This window comes from Oncorhynchus nerka, linkage group LG21, assembly GCF_034236695.1.
Source record: "Oncorhynchus nerka isolate Pitt River linkage group LG21, Oner_Uvic_2.0, whole genome shotgun sequence".
Classification (NCBI taxonomy): Eukaryota; Metazoa; Chordata; class Actinopteri; order Salmoniformes; family Salmonidae; genus Oncorhynchus; species Oncorhynchus nerka.
In genome coordinates, this window is record NC_088416.1 from 3200488 (window position 1) to 3221902 (window position 21415).

At 43.8% G+C, this 21415-nt stretch overlaps 1 protein-coding gene across 4 annotated transcripts in view; it reads left to right on the forward strand.

Moving 5' to 3' along the window:
* Window positions 1-21415, forward strand: part of LOC115103693 (SH3 and PX domain-containing protein 2A-like) — a 141654-nt gene that overhangs the window by 98133 nt on the left and 22106 nt on the right. For all 4 annotated transcript variants that reach the window (XM_029624562.2, XM_029624565.2, XM_029624563.2 and 1 more), the window contains 2 exons: window positions 15314-15427; window positions 17993-18076. In XM_029624562.2, coding sequence (XP_029480422.1) covers window positions 15314-15427; window positions 17993-18076 — 198 coding nt within the window. The remainder of the gene's footprint in view (window positions 1-15313; window positions 15428-17992; window positions 18077-21415) is intronic.

Genomic DNA, 21415 nt, shown 5'->3' on the forward strand with positions numbered 1-21415 from the left:
CTGTAAACATGCTCAAACGTCTCCATACCTCTCCACCATGAGGCCAAAGAACTAGAACAACGATCTACGATGACATCATTGGAGTTGAAGGTTACTGTAAACAGGCTCAAACGTCTCCATACCTCTCCACCATGAGGCCAAAGAACTAGAACAACGATCTACGATGACATCATTGGAGTTGAAGGTTACTGTAAACATGCTCAAACGTCTCCATACCTCTCCACCATGAGGCCAAAGAACTAGAACAACGATCTACGATGACATCATTGGAGTTGAAGGTTACTGTAAACATGCTCAAACGTCTCCATACCTCTCCACCATTAGGCCAAAGAAGTAGAACAACGATCTACGATGACATCATTGGAGTTGAAGGTTACTGTAAACATGCTCAAACGTCTCCATACCTCTCCACCATGAGGCCAAAGAACTAGAACAACGATCTACGATGACATCATTGGAGTTGAAGGTTACTGTAAACAGGCTCAAACGTCTCCATACCTCTCCACCATGAGGCCAAAGAACTAGAACAACGATCTACGACGACATCATTGGAGTTGAAGGTTACTGTAAACATGCTCAAACGTCTCCATACCTCTCCACCATGAGGCCAAAGAACTAGAACAACGATCTACGATGACATCATTGGAGTTGAAGGTTACTGTAAACATGCTCAAACGTCTCCATACCTCTCCACCATGAGGCCAAAGAACTAGAACAACGATCTACGATGACATCATTGGAGTTGAAGGTTACTGTAAACAGGCTCAAACGTCTCCATACCTCTCCACCATTAGGCCAAAGAACTAGAACAACGATCTACGATGACATCATTGGAGTTGAAGGTTACTGTAAACATGCTCAAACGTCTCCATACCTCTCCACCATGAGGCCAAAGAACTAGAACAACGATCTACGATGACATCATTGGAGTTGAAGGTTACTGTAAACAGGCTCAAACGTCTCCATACCTCTCCACCATGAGGCCAAAGAACTAGAACAACGATCTACGATGACATCATTGGAGTTGAAGGTTACTGTAAACATGCTCAAACGTCTCCATACCTCTCCACCATGAGGCCAAAGAACTAGAACAACGATCTACGATGACATCATTGGAGTTGAAGGTTACTGTAAACAGGCTCAAACGTCTCCATACCTCTCCACCATGAGGCCAAAGAACTAGAACAACGATCTACGATGACATCATTGGAGTTGAAGGTTACTGTAAACATGCTCAAACGTCTCCATACCTCTCCACCATGAGGCCAAAGAACTATAACAACGATCTACGATGACATCATTGGAGTTGAAGGTTACTGTAAACAGGCTCAAACGTCTCCATACCTCTCCACCATGAGGCCAAAGAACTAGAACAACGATCTACGATGACATCATTGGAGTTGAAGGTTACTGTAAACATGCTCAAACGTCTCCATACCTCTCCACCATGAGGCCAAAGAACTAGAACAATGATCTACGATGACATCATTGGAGTTGAAGGTTACTGTAAACATGCTCAAACGTCTCCATACCTCTCCACCATGAGGCCAAAGAACTAGAACAACGATCTACGATGACATCATTGGCAGGCTATGCCAAACCAAACAAGTCCTAGTGCCTTGTATATCCCAGAAACCCTGCCACCTTTTTCAGCTCTTTATTGCCAACTTGGAGTCTCCACAGCTCTGCTTGTTTATGTCCTATGACATTTTGATCGCAGAAACACGGGCGGTAATTTAACATTGCAATCTCCCAATTTACTCGACACCCTATTTCTTTAATGTTGTTTTAATGTTGCTTTAATGTTCCTCACACCATGCATCTCGGCATTATGACAACTCATGCTTTTAAGTTCGCTTCTACCAATCTTATCCAGACTCTGTGCTTTTTATTCCCCTCTCCCATACAATCTCTACACAGTATATCATATATGCAGTTAGGAATGGTTTAGGGTCAAGCAACAGCCAATGGAAAAAAAAAACATCCACTGCAGTAAAACCACTTTACTGCAACATCAGTTTCTCCCGCTTCACGCACTGTTTACCTCGATAGTCGCGGGTTTCTAATCCCGAGTCGGATGTTGTTGTTATACCCTACCCCTACTGCGAGAAGTTATCGGCCCCGTGCGCTCTAGTTCAGCGCCGGCTGTTCCCCTGTATAGGGTCAACACGATGCCAGTATCGCCACGTGAGACTGTACAATGTGTTTGTGTGCGGGTGTGTGCCTTTGAGTGTATGTTTGGTGGGTGTGTGCTGATGTCATGAGTTTTGGCTGTGAGATTTACGAGCTACTATCTAGTAAAGGGAGATTTATGGAAGGGCAAGGAGGTGGACACGCCAGAATTCTCTTGGAAAGGGGGAAAGAGGAGGAGAAAAGGAGGCGTGGAGGCTATGTATGGGCCAGTGTCCTGGTCATTCCTTGGACATGGGAAATCACAGAGAGTCTGGAGGGAAGAGGCCTCAGATGGGAAAAACGTCACGTGCATGTGTGACCAGAAGTTATATTGAGCAATCAGTTTATTGTGCTTCCTGCAAAAGTTGTTATCATCATGATATAGTCGGAAGTTTACAAACACTTAGATTGGCGTCATTCAAACTCGTTTTTCAATCACTCCACACATTTCTTGTTAACAAACTATAGTTTTGGCAAGTCGGGTTAGGACATCTACCTTGTGCATGACACAAGTCATTTTCCCAAGAATTGTTTAGAGACAGATTATTTCACTTATAATTCACTGTATCACAATTCCAGTGGGTCAGAAGTTTACATACTCTAAGTTGACTGTGCCTTTAAACAGCTTGGAAAATTCCAGAAAATTATGTCATGGCTTTAGAAGCTTCTGATAGGCTAATTGACATAATTTTAGTCAATTGGAGGTGTACCTGTGTATGTATTTCAAGGCCTACCTTCAACCTCAGTGCCTCTGTGCTTGACATCATGGGAAAATCAAAGGAAAATCAGCCAAGACCTCCACAAGTCTGGTTCATCCTTGGGAGCAATTTCCAAAGGCCTGAAGGTACCACGTTCATCTGTACAAACAATAGTACGCAAGTATAAACACCATGGGACCACGCAGCCGTCATACCGCTCAGGAAGGAGACGCGTTCTGTCTCCTAGAGATGAATGTACTTTGGTGCAAAAAGTGTAAATCAGTCCCAGAACAACAGCACAGTAAAACGACCTTGTGAAGATGCTGGAGGAAACAGGTACAAGTATCTATATCCACAGTTAAACGAGTCCTATATCGACATAACCTGAAAGGCCGCTCAGCAAGGAAGAAGCCACTGCTCCAAAACCACCATAAAAAAGCAAGACTACGGTTTGCAACTGCACATGGGGACAAAGATCGTACTTTTTGGAGAAATGTCCTCTGGTCTGATGAAACAAAAATATAACTGTTTGGCCATAATGACCATCATTATGTTTCTAGGAAAAAGGGGCAGGCTTATAAGCCGAAGAACGCCATCCCAACCGTGAAGCACGGGGGTGGCAGCATCATGTTGTGGGGGTGCTTTGCTGCAGGAGGGACTGGTGCAATTCACAAGATAAATGGCATCACGAGAGAGGATACTTACGTGGATATATTGAAGCAACATCTCAAGACATCAGTCAGGAAGTTAAAGCTTGGTCGCAAATGGGTCTTCCAAATGGACATTGACCCCAAGCATACATCCAAAGTTGTGGAAAAATGGCTTAAGGACAACAAAGTCAAGGTATTGGAGTGGCCATCACAAAGCCCTGACCTCAATCCCATTGAACATTTGTGGGCAGAACTGAAAAAGCGTGTGCGAGCAAGTAGGCCTACACACCTGACAGTTACACCAGCTCTGTCAGGAGGAATGGAACAAAATTCAACCAACTTATTGTGGGAAGGTTGTGAAGGTTGTGGAAGGCTACCCAAAACGTTTGACCCAAGTTAAACAATTTAAAGGCTATGCTACCAAATACTAATTGAGTGTATGTAATCTTCTGACCCACTGGGAATGTGATGAAAGAAATAAAAGCTGAAATAAATCATTCTCTCTACTATTTGTCTGACATTTCACATTCTTAAAATAAAGTGGTGATCCTAACTGACCTAAGACTGGGAATTTTTACTACGATTAAATGCCAGGAATTGTGAGAAACAGAGTTTAAATGTATTTGGCTAAGGTGTATGTAAACTTCCGACTTCAACTGTAGGTGAATGATATGAAATGTATATTATATAAAATTGTCTTTGAAGACTGGTCGGTCTTAATTTGTTCAGTTTTGGCACTGTTATTGTTGACCATACGCTAACAAATCTGATGCCATAGTTTCACGAAAATGACTGGTTAATCAATGCAACTGGGCCTCCATGCTGTGGCTCCATACTGTGGCTGAATATGGAAAATTCCCCTATTTTCTGTGTGCTTACCCCGGCCTAATGGATCTTGCAGGAGGACTGTGATGCTATGCAGCAAACAAGATCCCTCTGGGTTACTGTGCCGCTCCCTCAGCCCACAAGCCCAGCCGGAGAAGACATTTGCCCCTCGCCTCACTCTCTATGCGATCTTTGCCAGGTTGAAGGGGGAATTTGTCACCATAGTCCTAAAGAGCTTAGGCACGCTTACCGTACAAAACCCGCCTAAACACACATTCACACACATGGTCATGTACTCACACATGCGTGAAATTATGTATGCACATGCAAACACGCACGCATAAACACACACAGGCTCAAACGCACACACACACACCACCCCCCACCTCCCCTCTCTCCCTGCCTGCTGTGCCAACAGCGGAGAAAGTTAGTTTGGCATAGCCCCCACTAACCCACATATTCTTTCCTGAAATCTACCCAGTTTTGACTGAGTTTTGGCTGGTCCGGGATGTGGGTGTTGTTTGCCTTGGCCTGGGGCCCTGTGTAGGTCAGCTTTAGTAGGGGGAAGCACTGGGCCAAGTTTTACATAGGGACGAACTCCATTTGTGTCAAATCTTACACTCCATCACTCAGGCTACAGCTAGCTTAGCGCTAGTCTCACCTTGAGGCTACATTTGAAACGGACAGCCTAGCCTGCTCTTCTGTCTTTAGTCACGCCGATAAGGTGGTAAACTGTCAGAATCTTGGCCAGAGGGCTGCTGAAGACAAGGCCTCACACACAAGAGGCCATACAGATGTAGGATATGAATTTGATCACCCTGTTGCAGGAGAACTTTCCGTACAGAACCTTGTATTGTATTTGAGGTTTAAAAAGGCTGTAATTTTCACTTTGAAATTTCAGACTTGATTTTCCCTTACGAAAAATGTATCAACCCCTACAAAATGTAAATGTATTATATTACTTATAATCCACATAATACTTCAAATTTCCTGCTGCATGATTAAGTTCCTGCTGTAGCAAAACCTGCTCAAATGAAGATCCTACGTCTGTAGTCTAACATAGCCTATACAGTGGTTCTTCCTTTAAAAGTTGTGTCGCCTCACCTCTAGGCAATCAAATCGGACAGACAGCTTCAACCAAAGAGTGTTTAGCACTAGAGGGGTTTGCTTAAAGGATGTCCTGGTCAGGCTGTTAAAATGGATAGCCAGCTTCAATCAGGAAGTCCTACTTATAAGCCAAGAGATAGTGTAGCTGGCTATTAGTCATACTATACATACTACCCGTAGCGTTAGCGTAGCTTTTCACCCAGAGGCACAAGAGTTGCTAATCTACGTCAATTGACTCAACAGAGAGGTTACCTATAAGCCCTTTAGAATCTTCTGTATAGATAGGGTCACATGAAAGGTCGTAGCTGGCCAAAAGACTAACCTACAGGTTTTTGAAATAGAGCTTGTTGCCATTAGCATATGCATGGCTAAAGCTAGCTTAGTGTTAGCCGCACCTCCACTGCTTTGAAATGGCCAGCCTGTTTCAATAAGCATGACACAGGGGGTACTTAGCTGGAAGGAAGCTTTGAGATGGGTCTCTCTCACACACACACACACACACACACACACACACACACACACACACACACACACACACACACACACACAGAATGTGGTTCAAGGACTGGGGACTTAGCACAGGCATGCTGAGTGTGATATTTAGACAACACGGTCTAATGAACTTCCTTCCAACAAGCTATCCCCTTCCACTTGTAACACAGCTAACAGTAACCAAACCCCCATGTTTTATGAAAACTTAAGCAAGGTAACACAATCTCCACAGTGGGATGTGAGTTCCTCTGTCTAGACATTGTCAATAAAGATTTGGGACCTCGAAAAAAAACTGTGACTTTCCAGGAAGGAACCGACCAGCTAAAGGATTCAGGTATCCTCATAACTTACATCAAAGACGATGCTTTGATGTATCTCGTCTTGGGCGATTTTTATAGACGGGATGTTTTATGTCTCTTTACATTTCCAATTCGCTACACCATCTTTTCAAACAAAGTTCACACTAAAGGGAACGAAAATGTGTTCAAAGGAACTTGTTATTAAAAGACTCTGATGTCATTAGAGGGATTTAGTCTGTTCTTCGTTTGATCCCATCCAACAAAATCATATCCCTGAGGCCTAACTAGGCGTTTATCATATCATACACTGTATCGACTTGGAGGTCTTGATGGGATTTTAATCCAATTTCCCTAATTAAATCATCTCGTTCAGGCCTCCCGAGTGGCGCAGCCGTCTAAGGCACTTTATCGCAGTGCTTGAGGCATCACTACAGACCCGGGTTCGACCCCAGGCTGTGTCACAACTGGCCGTGACCAGGAGTCCCATAGGGCGGCTAACGATTGGACCAGCATCGTGGGGTTTGGCCTGGGGGGGGCTTTACTTGGCTCATCGCGCTTTGGCGAGTCCTTGTGGAGGGCCGGGCGCCTGCAGGCTGACTAAGCGGGCGGGTGTAAAGAAGCGTGGTTTGGCCGGTCATGTTTCTGAGGACGCATGACTCGACCTTCGCCTCTCCCGAGCCCATTGGGGAGTTGCAGCGACGAGACAAGATCATAGTTGGATCGCAATTGGATATCACTCAATTGGGGAGAAAAAGGAGGTAAAATACAAAACAAACTTAATAAAAAATGGTATAATCTCGTTCTGTATTAGCTTCAGATTTGATTACGTATATACTTTCTTGCAACCTATACGGACGGTAACTTGCTCACCACAGGGTTTGTGTGATTAGACACAAGGATGAGAATAGTCTCTGCCTTCCAGGCCTGATTCTCCAGTCTCGGTTTAGACCTCCCGAGCCTCCGTAATTATTATGGTTCTATTTTAAGCCTCAGCTTTCTGTGTCCCTTAGTTCTGCTTACTCTGCAGAAAGCGCACGTTGTGGTTCAATTCAATATTCTGTCTTCCTGAGTCGGGCTCAGCCGCATCCAACTCAGAGCTCGTATCACATGTCAGATCTGTTGTTCATTATGGCAAAGCAATGAAATGAGTAACACAATCACGTCGCGGGATCCCTTGGTTTCCTCAAAGGCACGTTTGAAATAAGTGTCGTTGACGACACGTTTTGATAGCCCCGTCCCATTTCTCCGTTCCATCAGGCCAAATAAAGAAAGTGAAAGGAAAGGTTCTGTGGTGGTTTTGAACGGGGAAGTGCTTGGAATACTCCCCGCTTTGAAGCCCTGGCCAAACATCTGCTCTCTCTTTCTCTCTTTCCCTCTCTCTCGCTCTTTCTCTCTTTCCCTCTCTCTCGCTCTCTCTGTCTCTCTCTCTCCCTCTCTCTCTTTTTAAATGATCACCCTCTGTCTCTCTCTCTCTGTCTCTCTCTCACTCTCACTCTGTCTCTCTCTCACTCTCTCTCTCTCTTTTTAAATTATCGCCCTCTGTCTCTCTCTCCTCTCTCTCTCTCTCTCTCTCTCTCTCTCTCTCTCTCTCTCTCTCTCTCTGTCACCCACTCTCTCTATCTCCATCTTTCTCTTCCTGCTAGGTGTTTACCAGCCAATGATGAGTATGTTCTGCACAATGACTATAGCATTTGTTTCCCATGTGACCTTATTCTCACTTAGCAAACGGGGAGATGGAGAGAGCGAGAGAGAGGGAAAGCGGAAGAAAGCACTCCACTCTGCTAAACCCAACCTATGTTCTATCAAAGCACAACACAGTGGAACTGCAATTAGACTACTTATTACTGTCTGGGTTAAACCAGCATGAGTACTGTCATTGTTAAGAAGGTTTTGCAGCTCTCACTCTTTGACCTTTTAAGATAGTTATCTTTAGTTCCACATCATGAATCCGATTAAGTAGAGCAACCTGGGTCATTTCTGTCAGGAAACAACCCGGACCCAGAATCTAGTGTTTATTAAAGTCAAAGGCGGCCTAAAAAGTGGTCTGATTTAGTTTTGACACGGCACCTGTACAATAAACGGATCGTACTTAGACAGGAAATGAGCAATCGTATTCCTCTAAATGCCTTTTTACTGCGTTGTTTGAGGTCGAGTGAACTCAGCCTAAGCACGGTTTCCATCAGGCCAAATAAAGAAAGTGAAAGGAAAGGTTCTGTGGTGGTTTTGGATGGGGAAGTGCCCAGTGGACACACACACACACACACACACACACACACACACACACACACACACACACACACACACACACACACAACCAATAACACTGCCATGATGACTGAAACCTGTTGAAACAACAGCCCATCCCCTTTTACTTTCTACTCTACTGCCTGTTCAGAAGGTGGTCAATATGCAGTTGATTAGACGACCCGCCTTTTATATGTCTTGTTTTTTTAGCTTGTTTCATTATTACATCTGCCCCCAACCCCCCTTACTGCCCCCCCCCCTGCCCGCGTCTCACCCCTGCTGGAGAATGACACTTGTTTTCCCACATTTTCCATGTTCTAAGATTCATAACCTTTCGAGGAAAACATGGTCTTATTTGATGCTGTTTGAATCCCAGATTTCCCCTTCAGTCTCTCTCTAGTCCACCTGCACTGTAATGTACAGTGCCTTGCGAAAGTATTCGGCCCCCTTGAACTTTGCGACCTTTTGCCACATTTCAGGCTTCAAACATAAAGATATAAAACTGTATTTTTTTGTGAAGAATCAACAACAAGTGGGACACAATCATGAAGTGGAACGACATTTATTGGATATTTCAAACTTTTTTAACAAATCAAAAACTGAAAAATTGGGCGTGCAAAATTATTCAGCCCCCTTAAGTTAATACTTTGTAGCGCCACCTTTTGCTGCGATTACAGCTGTAAGTCGCTTGGGGTATGTCTCTATCAGTTTTCCACATCGAGAGACTAACATTTTTTCCCATTCCTCCTTGCAAAACAGCTCGAGCTTAGTGAGGTTGGATGGAGAGCATTTGTGAACAGCAGTTTTCAGTTCTTTCCACAGATTCTCGATTGGATTCAGGTCTGGACTTTGACTTGGCCATTCTAACACCTGGATATGTTTATTTTTGAACCATTCCATTGTAGATTTTGCTTTATGTTTTGGATCATTGTCTTGTTGGAAGACAAATCTCCATCCCAGTCTCAGGTCTTTTGCAGACTCCATCAGGTTTTCTTCCAGAATGGTCCTGTATTTGGCTCCATCCATCTTCCCATCAATTTTAACCATCTTCCCTGTCCCTGCTGAAGAAAAGCAGGCCCAAACCATGATGCTGCCACCACCATGTTTGACAGTGGGGATGGTGTGTTCAGGGTGATGAGCTGTGTTGCTTTTACGCCAAACATAACGTTTTGCATTGTTGCCAAAAAGTTCAATTTGGTTTCATCTGACCAGAGCACCTTCTTGCACATGTTTGGTGTGTCTCCCAGGTGGCTTGTGGCAAACTTTAAACGACACTTTTATGGATATCTTTAAGAAATGGCTTTCTTCTTGCCACTCTTCCATAAAGGCCAGATTTGTGCAATATACGACTGATTGTTGTCCTATGGACAGAGTCTCCCACCTCAGCTGTAGATCTCTGCAGTTCATCCAGAGTGATTATGGGCCTCTTGGCTGCATCTCTGATCAGTCTTCCCTTGTATGAGCTGAAAGTTTAGAGGGACGGCCAGGTCTTGGTAGATTTGCAGTGGTCTGATACTCCTTCCATTTCAATATTATCGCTTGCACAGTGCTCCTTGGGATGTTTAAAGCTTGGGAAATCTTTTGTATCCAAACCGCTTTAAACTTCTTCACAACAGTATCTCGGACCTGCCTGGTGTGTTCCTTGTTCTTCATGATGCTCTCTGCGCTTTTAACGGACCTCTGAGACTATCACAGTGCAGGTGCATTTATACGGAGACTTGATTACACACAGGTGGATTGTATTTATCATCATTAGTCATTTAGGTCAACATTGGATCATTCAGAGATCCTCACTGAACTTCTGGAGAGAGTTTGCTGCACTGAAAGTAAAGGGGCTGAATAATTTTGCACGCCCAATTTTTCAGTTTTTGATTTGTTAAAAAAGTTTGAAATATCCAATAAATGTCGTTCCACTTCATGATTGTGTCCCACTTGTTGTTGATTCTTCACAAAAAAATACAGTTTTATATCTTTATGTTTGAAGCCTGAAATGTGGCAAAAGGTCGCAAAGTTCAAGGGGGCCGAATACTTTCGCAAGGCACTGTATTCCATACACGTGCAGTACAGTGAAGCAAGACATATAGCTATCTTAGAACATATAGGCATTTAAAATAACTGACCGTCAGCAATGCTTATTACATTCATAGTTGAGGTAATATGGTCATGTTAGCCACTGTAATCAAACAAGACATGTATGCCTCCAATGACAGCTCTGGTAGCATTTTATGATTAACTCATCGTTTAGGTGGTGTGGCCGTCCCACTCCAGAAAATAAACATGTTTTCTTTGTTTATTGGACAGGATAGATAGAAATAAGTTTATAGGAGGAGAGCAATTGCTAAAGTGGTGGGTCAGATTTGAACCCACGCTCGCTGCGTTAGTACTTGTTATCCAGAGGCAGCCGCGTCGACCGCTCGAACACCCCAGGCTATGTGAAACGTTTTCTCAAATTCTTTCACACACAAAACACAACAAACCCCGCCAACAAACAGAAAAGACACAACAGACATGGTCAACATCCGACCATGCCACGTAAACAGCTCGATCCCATGATACATCTCTAGGAGCCTAATTGAGCCGCCAAGCCAATTGGCTTCCACTGTGTGAATGGGCAAACCCTGACCCTGACTCTTCTGCAAGGGGGATGTCTTCTCTCTTCTCTGAGAAAACAGCGTTTATATTCTGTCTGTCTGGAGGCTCAACGGCACGTCCAGAAAGAGAACGCCAACTAACTTCCTACTAACAACTGTCCTGAAAGAGAGAGCGAAGAGAGAAGAGAAAGAACCAGCTTCTGTCCATATTGCAGTTGGACAGAGTGAGTTTCCTGGAAAATGTTGACACATGGACAGTAATTGGTTGGAACATATGAGAACGTTCCCTCGCTTTCTCTCTCTGGTCTCTCTCTCTCTCTCTCTCTCTCTCTCTCTTCCTCCACAGTCTCTCTCCACTCTGGTAACTGCCTATGTGTGATGAGATCCAGCAGCCTTTCTGTTTCTAATTTCTCTGCTCTTTTACCACATCTGACTTTCTCCAGAACTGCATTTATAGGCGAACTGGGCCTTGTCAATGCCTTGTGGTGTCTGCCAGCCTGGGAGCTGAATGTATAGGGGAGCTGGGCCTTGTCAAAGCCTTGTGGTGTCTGCCAGCCTGGGAGCTGAATGTATAGGGGAACTGGGCCTTGTCAAAGCCATGTGGTGTCTGTCAGCCTGGGGAGATGAATGTATAGGGGAGCTGGGCCTTGTCAAAGCCTTGTGGTGTCTGTCAGCCTGGGAGCTGAATGTATAGGGGAGCTGGGCCTTGTCAAAGCCCTGTGGTGTCTGTCAGACTGGGAGAGGCTGGCAGACACACACACAGCCATGACCTATTTCTATTTGCCCCTTCTAGGTAGGCAGTGATTTATTTATTTATTTTTTATTTCACCTTTATTTAACCAGGTAGGCTAGTTGAGAACAAGTTCTCATTTGCAACTGCGACCTGGCCAAGATAAAGCATAGCAGTGTGAACAGACAACACAGAGTTACACATGGAGTAAACAATTAACAAGTCAATAACACAGTAGAAAAAAAAGGAAAAAAAGGGGGGGAGTCTATATACAATGTGTGCAAAAGGCATGAGGTAGGCGAATAATTACAATTTTGCAGATTAACACTGGAGTGATAAATGATCAGATGGTCATGTACAGGTAGAGATATTGGTGTGCAAAAGAGCAGAAAAGTAAATAAATAAAAACAGTATGGGGATGAGGTAGGTGAAAATGGGTGGGCTATTTACCAATAGACTATGTACAGGTGCAGCGATCGGTTAGCTGCTCAGATAGCAGATGTTTGAAGTTGGTGAGGGAGATAAAAGTCTCCAACTTCAGCGATTTTTGCAATTCGTTCCAGTCACAGGCAGCAGAGTACTGGAACGAAAGGCGGCCGAATGAGGTGTTTTAGGGATGATCAATGAGATACACCTGCTGGAGCGCGTGCTACGGATGGGTGTTGCCATTGTGACCAGTGAACTGAGATAAGGCGGAGCTTTACCTAGCATGGACTTGTAGATGACCTGGAGCCAGTGGGTCTGGCGACGAATATGTAGCGAGGGCCAGCCGACTAGAGCATACAAGTCGCAGTGGTGGGTGGTATAAGGTGCTTTAGTGACAAAGCGAATGGCACTGTGATAGACTGCATCCAGTTTGCTGAGTAGAGTGTTGGAAGCCATTTTGTAGATGACATCGCCGAAGTCGAGGATCGGTAGGATAGTCAGTTTTACTAGGGTAAGCTTGGCGGCGTGAGTGAAGGAGGCTTTGTTGCGGAATAGAAAGCCGACTCTTGATTTGATTTTCGATTGGAGATGTTTGATATGAGTCTGGAAGGAGAGTTTGCAGTGATACACCGCCGTAGCAGCTCACACATGCAGATGATAATGGCTGCCGCTCACCAGGACCCTGTCACATAGGGATTTATGAGACTGTATATCCTCTGCCTGTCAAGTCAGGTGACCTTTTGTAGAAAATGGTTCCTGAATTGTCTCTTTGCTGAACTGTGGCCGAATTCCATAAAGGTGGATGGGTTGTGGATTATTTCCTTTTGAACAGTTGCGGTATAACCTGATCTATAAAGTCTATTTGCTAAAACTATGGGCAACTTCCATTGAGTTGGCACAATAAAAGTGAATGTGTTTCGTATGGTATTGGCAATTTTTAACGAGGGAGCATGTTTCACACATTGACTGTAGGACTTTAAAAAAGAAAGGAGGGCCCTAACGTGCTACCTCTCATCTCACTGCTATATGTGTTGAGTGCCATTCATCAAAACATATTTTCAGTCTAGGATCTAGCTAGCCTACATCAGCATAATAATGAATTAGCATAGCATCAATGTCACAATGTCAAATTCACGTTGGCAGTTAGCACTGAGGAAAACCTATGCTTCTACAGTCAGTCCAACGTTAGCGTTTTCGCTAGGCTAAACATTAGCATAGCATCATTTGCATAGCGTTATTAGCATTTTGTGAAGCCAACCGATTCTGACAGGTTTCCAAACTCACTGTGCTGTGCGCTGTCAGACCCCAGACTCTGCTGTCATGTCTACAGTGGGACCTTCAATGCCTTTTAGACAATGCCTATGGGTTGAAGCCTCAAACACTGTGGTGGACCATTCAGAGCTTCAAACATAGTATACGCTATAGTAGTCTTGTGTTATGAGTGACTTCCAACCTGGATTTACGGAAAACCAAGGAATGTTTGGGAAGTTACTGGAATTTCGCAACCCTACCAATGACCAACGTTCTTTTTTTCCGATGAAGAAACTGTTGTACACAGACATATTTTCCATGTGGGTCAAATAGGTCTCATTTCCCAATGTGACTTGGCGTGTCTTGCAGGGACATAAAATGGGGCGTGTGAGGACTTGATTTACTCAAGCCTGTGTGTGCGTGTGTGTGCGTGCGTGTGTGTGTGCGTGTGTGTTTGTGCGCGCACTATGTGGTATCAAACCCAAATATAGGACCTCGCCATATGACTGTTAATGCAGTCAAGAGCTGATTGTTGGACTCTGTTGGAGAGAAAAAAATGGTTGTGCTCGTTGCCTCACTCTCTTCTCTTTCATACTGTCAGAGCGTGTGAGTTATTGTGAATGTGTACATATGTGCATCCGTCAGTAGTGAGCCTGTGTGTGTTAGCATGTGGCGTACGTCTGGGTGCGTTATAGGCTGCAGAAAGTCGTAAATTATCCTGTATCTTCGAGGTTCACTGAAAGGCAGCTTCCCTACTATTTACGACTCTTGAATAGTCCACTTTGAACCCAAATGTTACGGATGAAATGCTTGGGGAGCCTCCGAGCTTCGAATAGACGGTCGGAGAATCTGGATTCGTGCTACCGCTGCAGAACTAAAACACAAAGACACATGCTAACTGTCAGGGAGGGATCGATGGCTTCTTTTCCTCTCCCGTTTCGTGAGTTTCGGTTTGGTTTGGTTCCCAATTCGACATGTGTTTTTGCATTCAATCAGGTCTAGGTAGAGGTGAGTCAATTCGAATCAAAAATATGTATTGTCCCACAAACACCTCTCGAAGTACTAGACTAGGATTTTTGTGTTGTTGAGACTGAGTTCAAGTCAATCCTTAACCATTGCACTGATACTGGGTCAGCTCTTATTTAATCCCCTTGATGGTTTCAGGTTAGAACTCAGTATGGGCATCTGATTTCTACCTCCTTGAGCCTTAGTGTCCTCTGAACTCTGGGCACATATGGGCTCTCTCCCTGTCACTCAAACGTGAACCTAACCCTAGAGTGCTGATCTAGGATCAGGTTCTCCGTGTCCATATAATCTCAATCATTATGATTTAAAATGGAAAACTGATCCATGATCAGTACTGCTACTCTGAAACGGGTGGTTTTGTAATGATAGCAGCTTTCCAAGCAGGTGAAAAGTTCCCTGGTTACATCACTTCACTCCTCTCCATGTAGCAGATATAAATGAAATCCTGGGCCAAGACAAACACTAACACCCAATCAATTCTGGAGTTCTTTGGGAATGTAGAACAGTTATTGTAATTTATATCCTTCGCAAACTGCTGCGGATGAAGGAACTAGAACGATGACATGTTTCCATTATTGAATGTAAATCAACATGTGTAAGTGTGTTTGGAGTCCAAGCCCAACTATTAGGTGTCATGCCTAAGGCCTTGGTAACGATGGTAGTGATATTTAGCAGGGAGAATGGCTGGTGTTTGTGTGTGTGTGTCTGTCTATTTTCTTTCTGTGTCATAGTGTTTAAAGAATGTGTGTGTGTCTCCATGTGGCTCTGCACAAACTAATGTGTGTGTGTCTCTTTGTTGTAGGTTGGTGGTTCGTCAGTACAGCCGAGGAGCAGGGTTGGGTGCCGGCCACATACCTGGACTCACAGAACGGCACTAGAGACGACCTGGAACTTAGCACCGTCAGGACAGGAGAAGGTAACACACACACGCCGGCCATTCTCCCTGCTAAATATCACTACCATCGTTACTAAGGCCTTAGGTATGACAACTAATTGTGCTTGGACAGCGGGAACATTGAGGACCAGAGTCAGAGCAGGAAACAGACACTGTAACGAACCCAGTGTCTGTTTCCCGAAGGAGTCTCGTTTTGTCATGATCTCTATTTTTTCTTGCAATAATGTTTAGTCTGATTGTTTGGAGGGCACATATCATCACTAGAGAACAAGCTCCCTTCCCTTTTGGTGCTTTGGGATGACACTGTAGCGCCTTAGTTGTGTGTTACACCCAGGCAGGCAGACATGCACACACAGACATACACACACACAGACATAAACACACACAGACATACACACAGACATGCACACACAGACATACACACACACAGACATAAACACACACAGACATACACACAGACATGCACACACAGACATACACACACACACAGACATACACACATACATGCACTCCCCCACCGTTAAAGTCATATTACCTCTGTTTTCCATCAGTTTTAGTAACCCACGGAAACTACCTGGTATAGTGTAGTCATTATGCCGTAATGCTTTGTGTGTCAGAGACTGCCACCAAGGTATGTAAGGCTCTCTCCCTGTCCCTCATTAAGACACATTGCTTTATGATCCTCGCGCTGGCCCATGGCACTGTTACACTGTAAACTGGCACGCCACATCCCAGCATGTGATGACAGGTCCTCTGCAGCTGCCGTGGCCCCCAGCTCCACTTAATGTAGACTGCAGTCACTCCACAGAGAGAGAGAGAGAGAGAGAGAGAGAGAGAGAGAGAGAGAGAGAGAGAGAGCGCTGGTATTGAAAGTCTGTGATAGCCTTTAAGGAAAAATAAGGTAATGTAGCTGGAGCCTGGAAATACCTAGGGATCTGAGACAGGCACACACAGAGAGGAAATGCAGACACACATACATACATACATCCCATCCTACAAAACACTCCTCTATCATAGAGCCTGCCGACTCAGTTTTCACACACCACTGCTTATCTCATATCTCAGGTAGCTATCCTGTCTCCCCTACCCTCCCCCTCATACTCATTAAGCCCCAGTCTGCTGTCATATAAACCAATAGCAGACTGTAGCTAGCTCACTGAGGAGGAACGACAGGGCCTGGTAGGTCTGGTCTATTGGAATTATCCCGAAATAACGTCTGCCTTTGTGGCTGTCTCCAATCGGATATTTCAATTATGAGGTCAATGGGAGAGAGAGATGAGAGTCATTTGATTCTGTCCTCCTCTCCTCACTCCTCCGTTTCTCCCTCCTCCTCTTCCCTCCACCATGAAGGGAGAGATGACAGTCATTTCATTCGGTCCTCCCTCCTCATCGCTCGTTCCTCCATTCTGAAAGTCTGGTTTATGTCCCGCTAGGGAATGCATTAAGGAAGGGAGGATACTGACGAGGCATCACCAGACAGCAACGAGTTGGACAGTATCATAAAGGGCTGTTTTACTTTACCGTGAGTCAGTGGTGTTGCACGAGTGGTCCCTGCTTATAAAGGGGGACTGGAACAGAACAGTTTACCAGAGGACGTAGCAAGCTGTTACGGTAGGCTAACATGAATATTTACCCTGATCTATTTTCTCCTGTACAGTTGCTAACCATGTGTACAGTGCGCTAGGGGCTAGTATGATGCTATGCCACAAAGATGCAGCATGTCTCTTGACCATTTAAAAAGTCCCAGACACACAAGACGTTATGTACGGGGATTGGCCTTCTAGAATACAGTCTTGGTGAGAACCTTGAAGACCAACAGATTTCAGTATTCCAGACACTAGATTGGATGATACTGTACCATACATCATGTCATCTGTGCCATATCAATAGAATGAATAGAACAGGCTTGGGAGCTCTAACCCTGGAATTTTGTAATGAATGGAGACGCCCTTTCTATTCATTCTATTTCTATGACACATCATGTCATCATTGCCATAGAGAGAGAATGAATAGAACAGGATTGTAAGCTCCAACCCTGGCAATGAGTAATGCATGGAGGCGCCCTTTCTATGCATTCTATTTCTATGATTACTACTTCCTCTTTTAATGTGGGGCTTGTTCTTTTGATGACAGACGATACGACAGACGATAGTTTCTCTCTCGTAAGGGAACACCTCTGTGTTTATGACCTAGCTGTCACTGTCCTCAGGATATCTGTGGTCCCACTCGTCCTTTATAATGTCAGTATAACTCAGTCCCCAGAGATACACACCCTTTAAGAAGTTTAGCTGCTTGACTTGTGAACTCTGACGACAGAGACGATAAATACCACGGGAGTGATTATCATGACAGCAATGAATATCAATTCTTTCTACAAAAATAACATTTGCTACTACACTATTACACATCATGTGATTTATTATGCATAGCTTAAAATGGACACCATTTATTTGCTGGCTTTCCATGTAATGTTTTCACCATCCGACTAACTAACAACGGCTTTTTGCCTTCTTTCATTTTGTAATACGCTTCTTAAGTTCACGCTTCTTTGTTTTTCTTTGGTTTCTCCGTCCATCCCTTCATCAGTTACTAAGAGACGCAAGGCTCATCTGAAGAGACTGGACCGCAGATGGACCTTGGGGGGCATAGTGAACCGCCAGCAGAGTCGAGGTGAACACACAGTCAACACACGCAGACACACACACGCAAACACACGCACGCACGCACACACACACACACACACACACACACACACACACACACACACACACACACACACACACACACACACACACACACACAGGCACTCTCAAGTGGCCTCCCTCAGAACCACACACATACACACTCATTCCTTCATCGTAAGAAACTAATTTACATCCATGACAGCCAGCCAACAACAACTCCAGCTTACAACAACAACTCCCCAACATCACAAACAGCACACTGGGTGGTCGTGTAGATTTCAGCCCCCCGAGTTACATTTACCACACTTTTCCCTACTTTTAGAAAGATCATTATTTCTTCATTTTGCTCTGCGTCACAGAATAATGTACTAACATTAAACAGATTATATAATGAGGGGTATTTGATTCAGACAGCACAACAGTAACAACCTTGTTGGCTAAAAGCTGCTCTAAACATTACTGTGTGTAGTGCTTCTTCATGTACTTAAACTCCCTCCAGGTTCAGAACCATTCGATTTTAATGACTGAGTTTTTAGTCAACATTTATTGGTAAAGATATTTTCTCACACTCTTGAATGTATCACGTTTCCAAACTCCCCTGGACACTGCAATACTGGAATATGTCTCAATGGAGAGTTGCTGTTGAGTCATAATGAATTCTCTTTGATGGACCCATGTCTCATATTGTCTAGTATCTAATCAAAACTGGTCCAAGGTCAGCTTTGCATTTATCCTCTAATGGTTATGGCTAGAATCTGGGGAAGGTAAGCTGATCCTAGATCTGTGGCTATATGGCTAACGGGATCGATATGACAACAGCCAGTGAAAGTGCAGGGCGCCAAATTCAAAACAACAGAAATCTCATAATTAAAACTCCTCAAACATAGAAGTATTTTACACCATTTTAAATATAAACTTGTTGTTAATCCCACCACAGTGTCCGTTTTCAAAAAGGCTTTACGACGAAAGCACACCAAACGATTATGTTAGGTCAGCACCTAGTCACACAAAAACACAGCCATTTTTCCAGCCAAAGAGAGGAGTCACAAAAAGCAGAAATAGAGATCAAATTAATCACTAACCTTTGATGATCTTCATCAGATGACACTCATAGGACTTCATGTTACACAATACATGTATGTTTTGTTCGATAAAGTTAATATTTATATACAAAAATCTGAGTTTACATTGGCGCGTTACATTCGGTAGTTCCAAAACCTCCGTTGATTTTGCAGAGATTCACGTCAATTTACAGAAATACTCATAATAAACATTGATAAAAGATACAACTATTATTCATGGAATTATAGATACACTTCTCCTTAATGCAACCGCTGTGTCAGATTTCAAAAAAGCTGTACCGAAAAAGCACACCATGCAATAATCTGAGTACAGCGCTCAGACAACAAGTCAAGCCATACAGATATCCGCCATGTTGTGGAGTCAACAGAAGTCAGAAATAACATTATAAATATTCACTTACCTTTGATGATCTTCATCAGAATGCACTCCCAGGAATTCCAGTTCCACAATAAATGTTTGATTTGTTCGATAAAGTCCACCATTTATATCCAAATACCTACTTTTTGTTTGCGCGTTTAGCCCAGTAATCCAAATGCTCAATGCGCGATCGCTTAGTTCAGACGAAAAGTCAAAAAAGTTATATTACAGTTCGTAGAAACATGTCAAACGATGTATAGAATCAATCTTTAGGATGTTTTTATCATAAATCTTCAATAATTTTCCAACCGGAGAATTCCTTTGTCTTCAGAAATGCAATGGAACTCAAGCTAACTTTCACGTGAACGAGCGTGGTCAGCTTATGCCACTCTAGCAGACCACTGACTCAATCCCTTCTCATTCCCCCCTCCTTCACAGTAGAAGCATCAAACAAGGTTCTAAAGACTGTTGACATCTAGTGGAAGCCTTAGGAAGTGCAATTCGACCCCATAGACACTGTATATTCGATAGGCAAACAGTAGAAAAACTATAAACCTCATATTTCCCACTTCCTGGTTGGATTTCTTCCCGTATTTTTTTGCCATATGACTTCTGTTATACTCACAGACATCATTCAAACAGTTTTAGAAACTTCAGAGTGTTTTCTATCCAAATCTACCAATACTATGCATATATTAGCAACTGGGCCTGAGTTGCAGGCAGTTTACTCTGGGCACCTTATTCATCCAAGCTACTCAATACTGCCCCCAGCCATAACAACGTTAAAAGGATACTTCTACCCATATTTGATCAAAAAAGTTGTCGCTATATTGAAGGATGAAGTTGTTATATACGCTGATTGAAGGTCAGTTAGATGCTCTCTGTCATTGATATAGATAGGATTTGGGGAGGCTGATCCTAGAGCGGTGTCTGTGGCCTACTCCTACCTAGAGCCAGAGTAATTACTCATCCCTCTAATAAGACCAGGAGAGATCAGCCATCTGGTTTTAGGATTAGTTTTAACCCACTCACCCCACCTGGCTCTGTCTTTTGTCTGTTTGTTTACTGAAACTGACCTGGGACTCATATAACTTCCCAGGCTACCAATAACATATATGGGGCGTGACTCACCTGGTATAGCTTAACTCTGATCCCAGACCAGTCAAAGAGACAATAAACATAAGTGATTCAACAGAGCTCATCCAACACAGGGGGAACTTGTGTCAGATGGTATGAGTTAGTGCCTGTGTTGATGAATTTTATACAGATGACCTATATACTTCATGGCCGTTTTTCCTAACCACATCACCTGACCAGGAAAATCTCCACTTCCTATTTGTAGTCTTACTAATCTATAATTTGGGACATTTAGCTTCTCAGGAAAACCCCCAGGTCCTATTTATACTGCACAGGAGAAAAAATACTAGTTCAATACTCAGCCAACAATTTCCACGTGATGACTACATCCAGCTCTTTTGGATGCTTTTGGTGAATGTACTAATATGGCCTGCCAGAGCCTCGCCATAGTCTCCAGCCAGAGCTGAGCGTAGCATTTACAGTTAGTTAGCTAGCTCTCTCAGAGGAGTAACAGCAGGAGGAATGGGCTGGCTGGAATAGGCTGGCGGAAAGTGTGAATGTGGGGCAGTAGCCCATACTGAAGCCTGGCTTTAATCACAGACAGGAGCCTATAACAGTGGATGTAGCCACTTTTGTGTGTGTCAGCCACTGATGTAACCGTTGCCATGGAGGAATCAGGACAATCATTGCGCGAGGCATAATTAGTAGTCAATGTCACATCATGTATTATTTTTTTTGTCGTACTACTGATATTGATTACTGCATTGTCGGGAAAGAGCAAACAAGAAAGGCATTTCACTGTACCAAA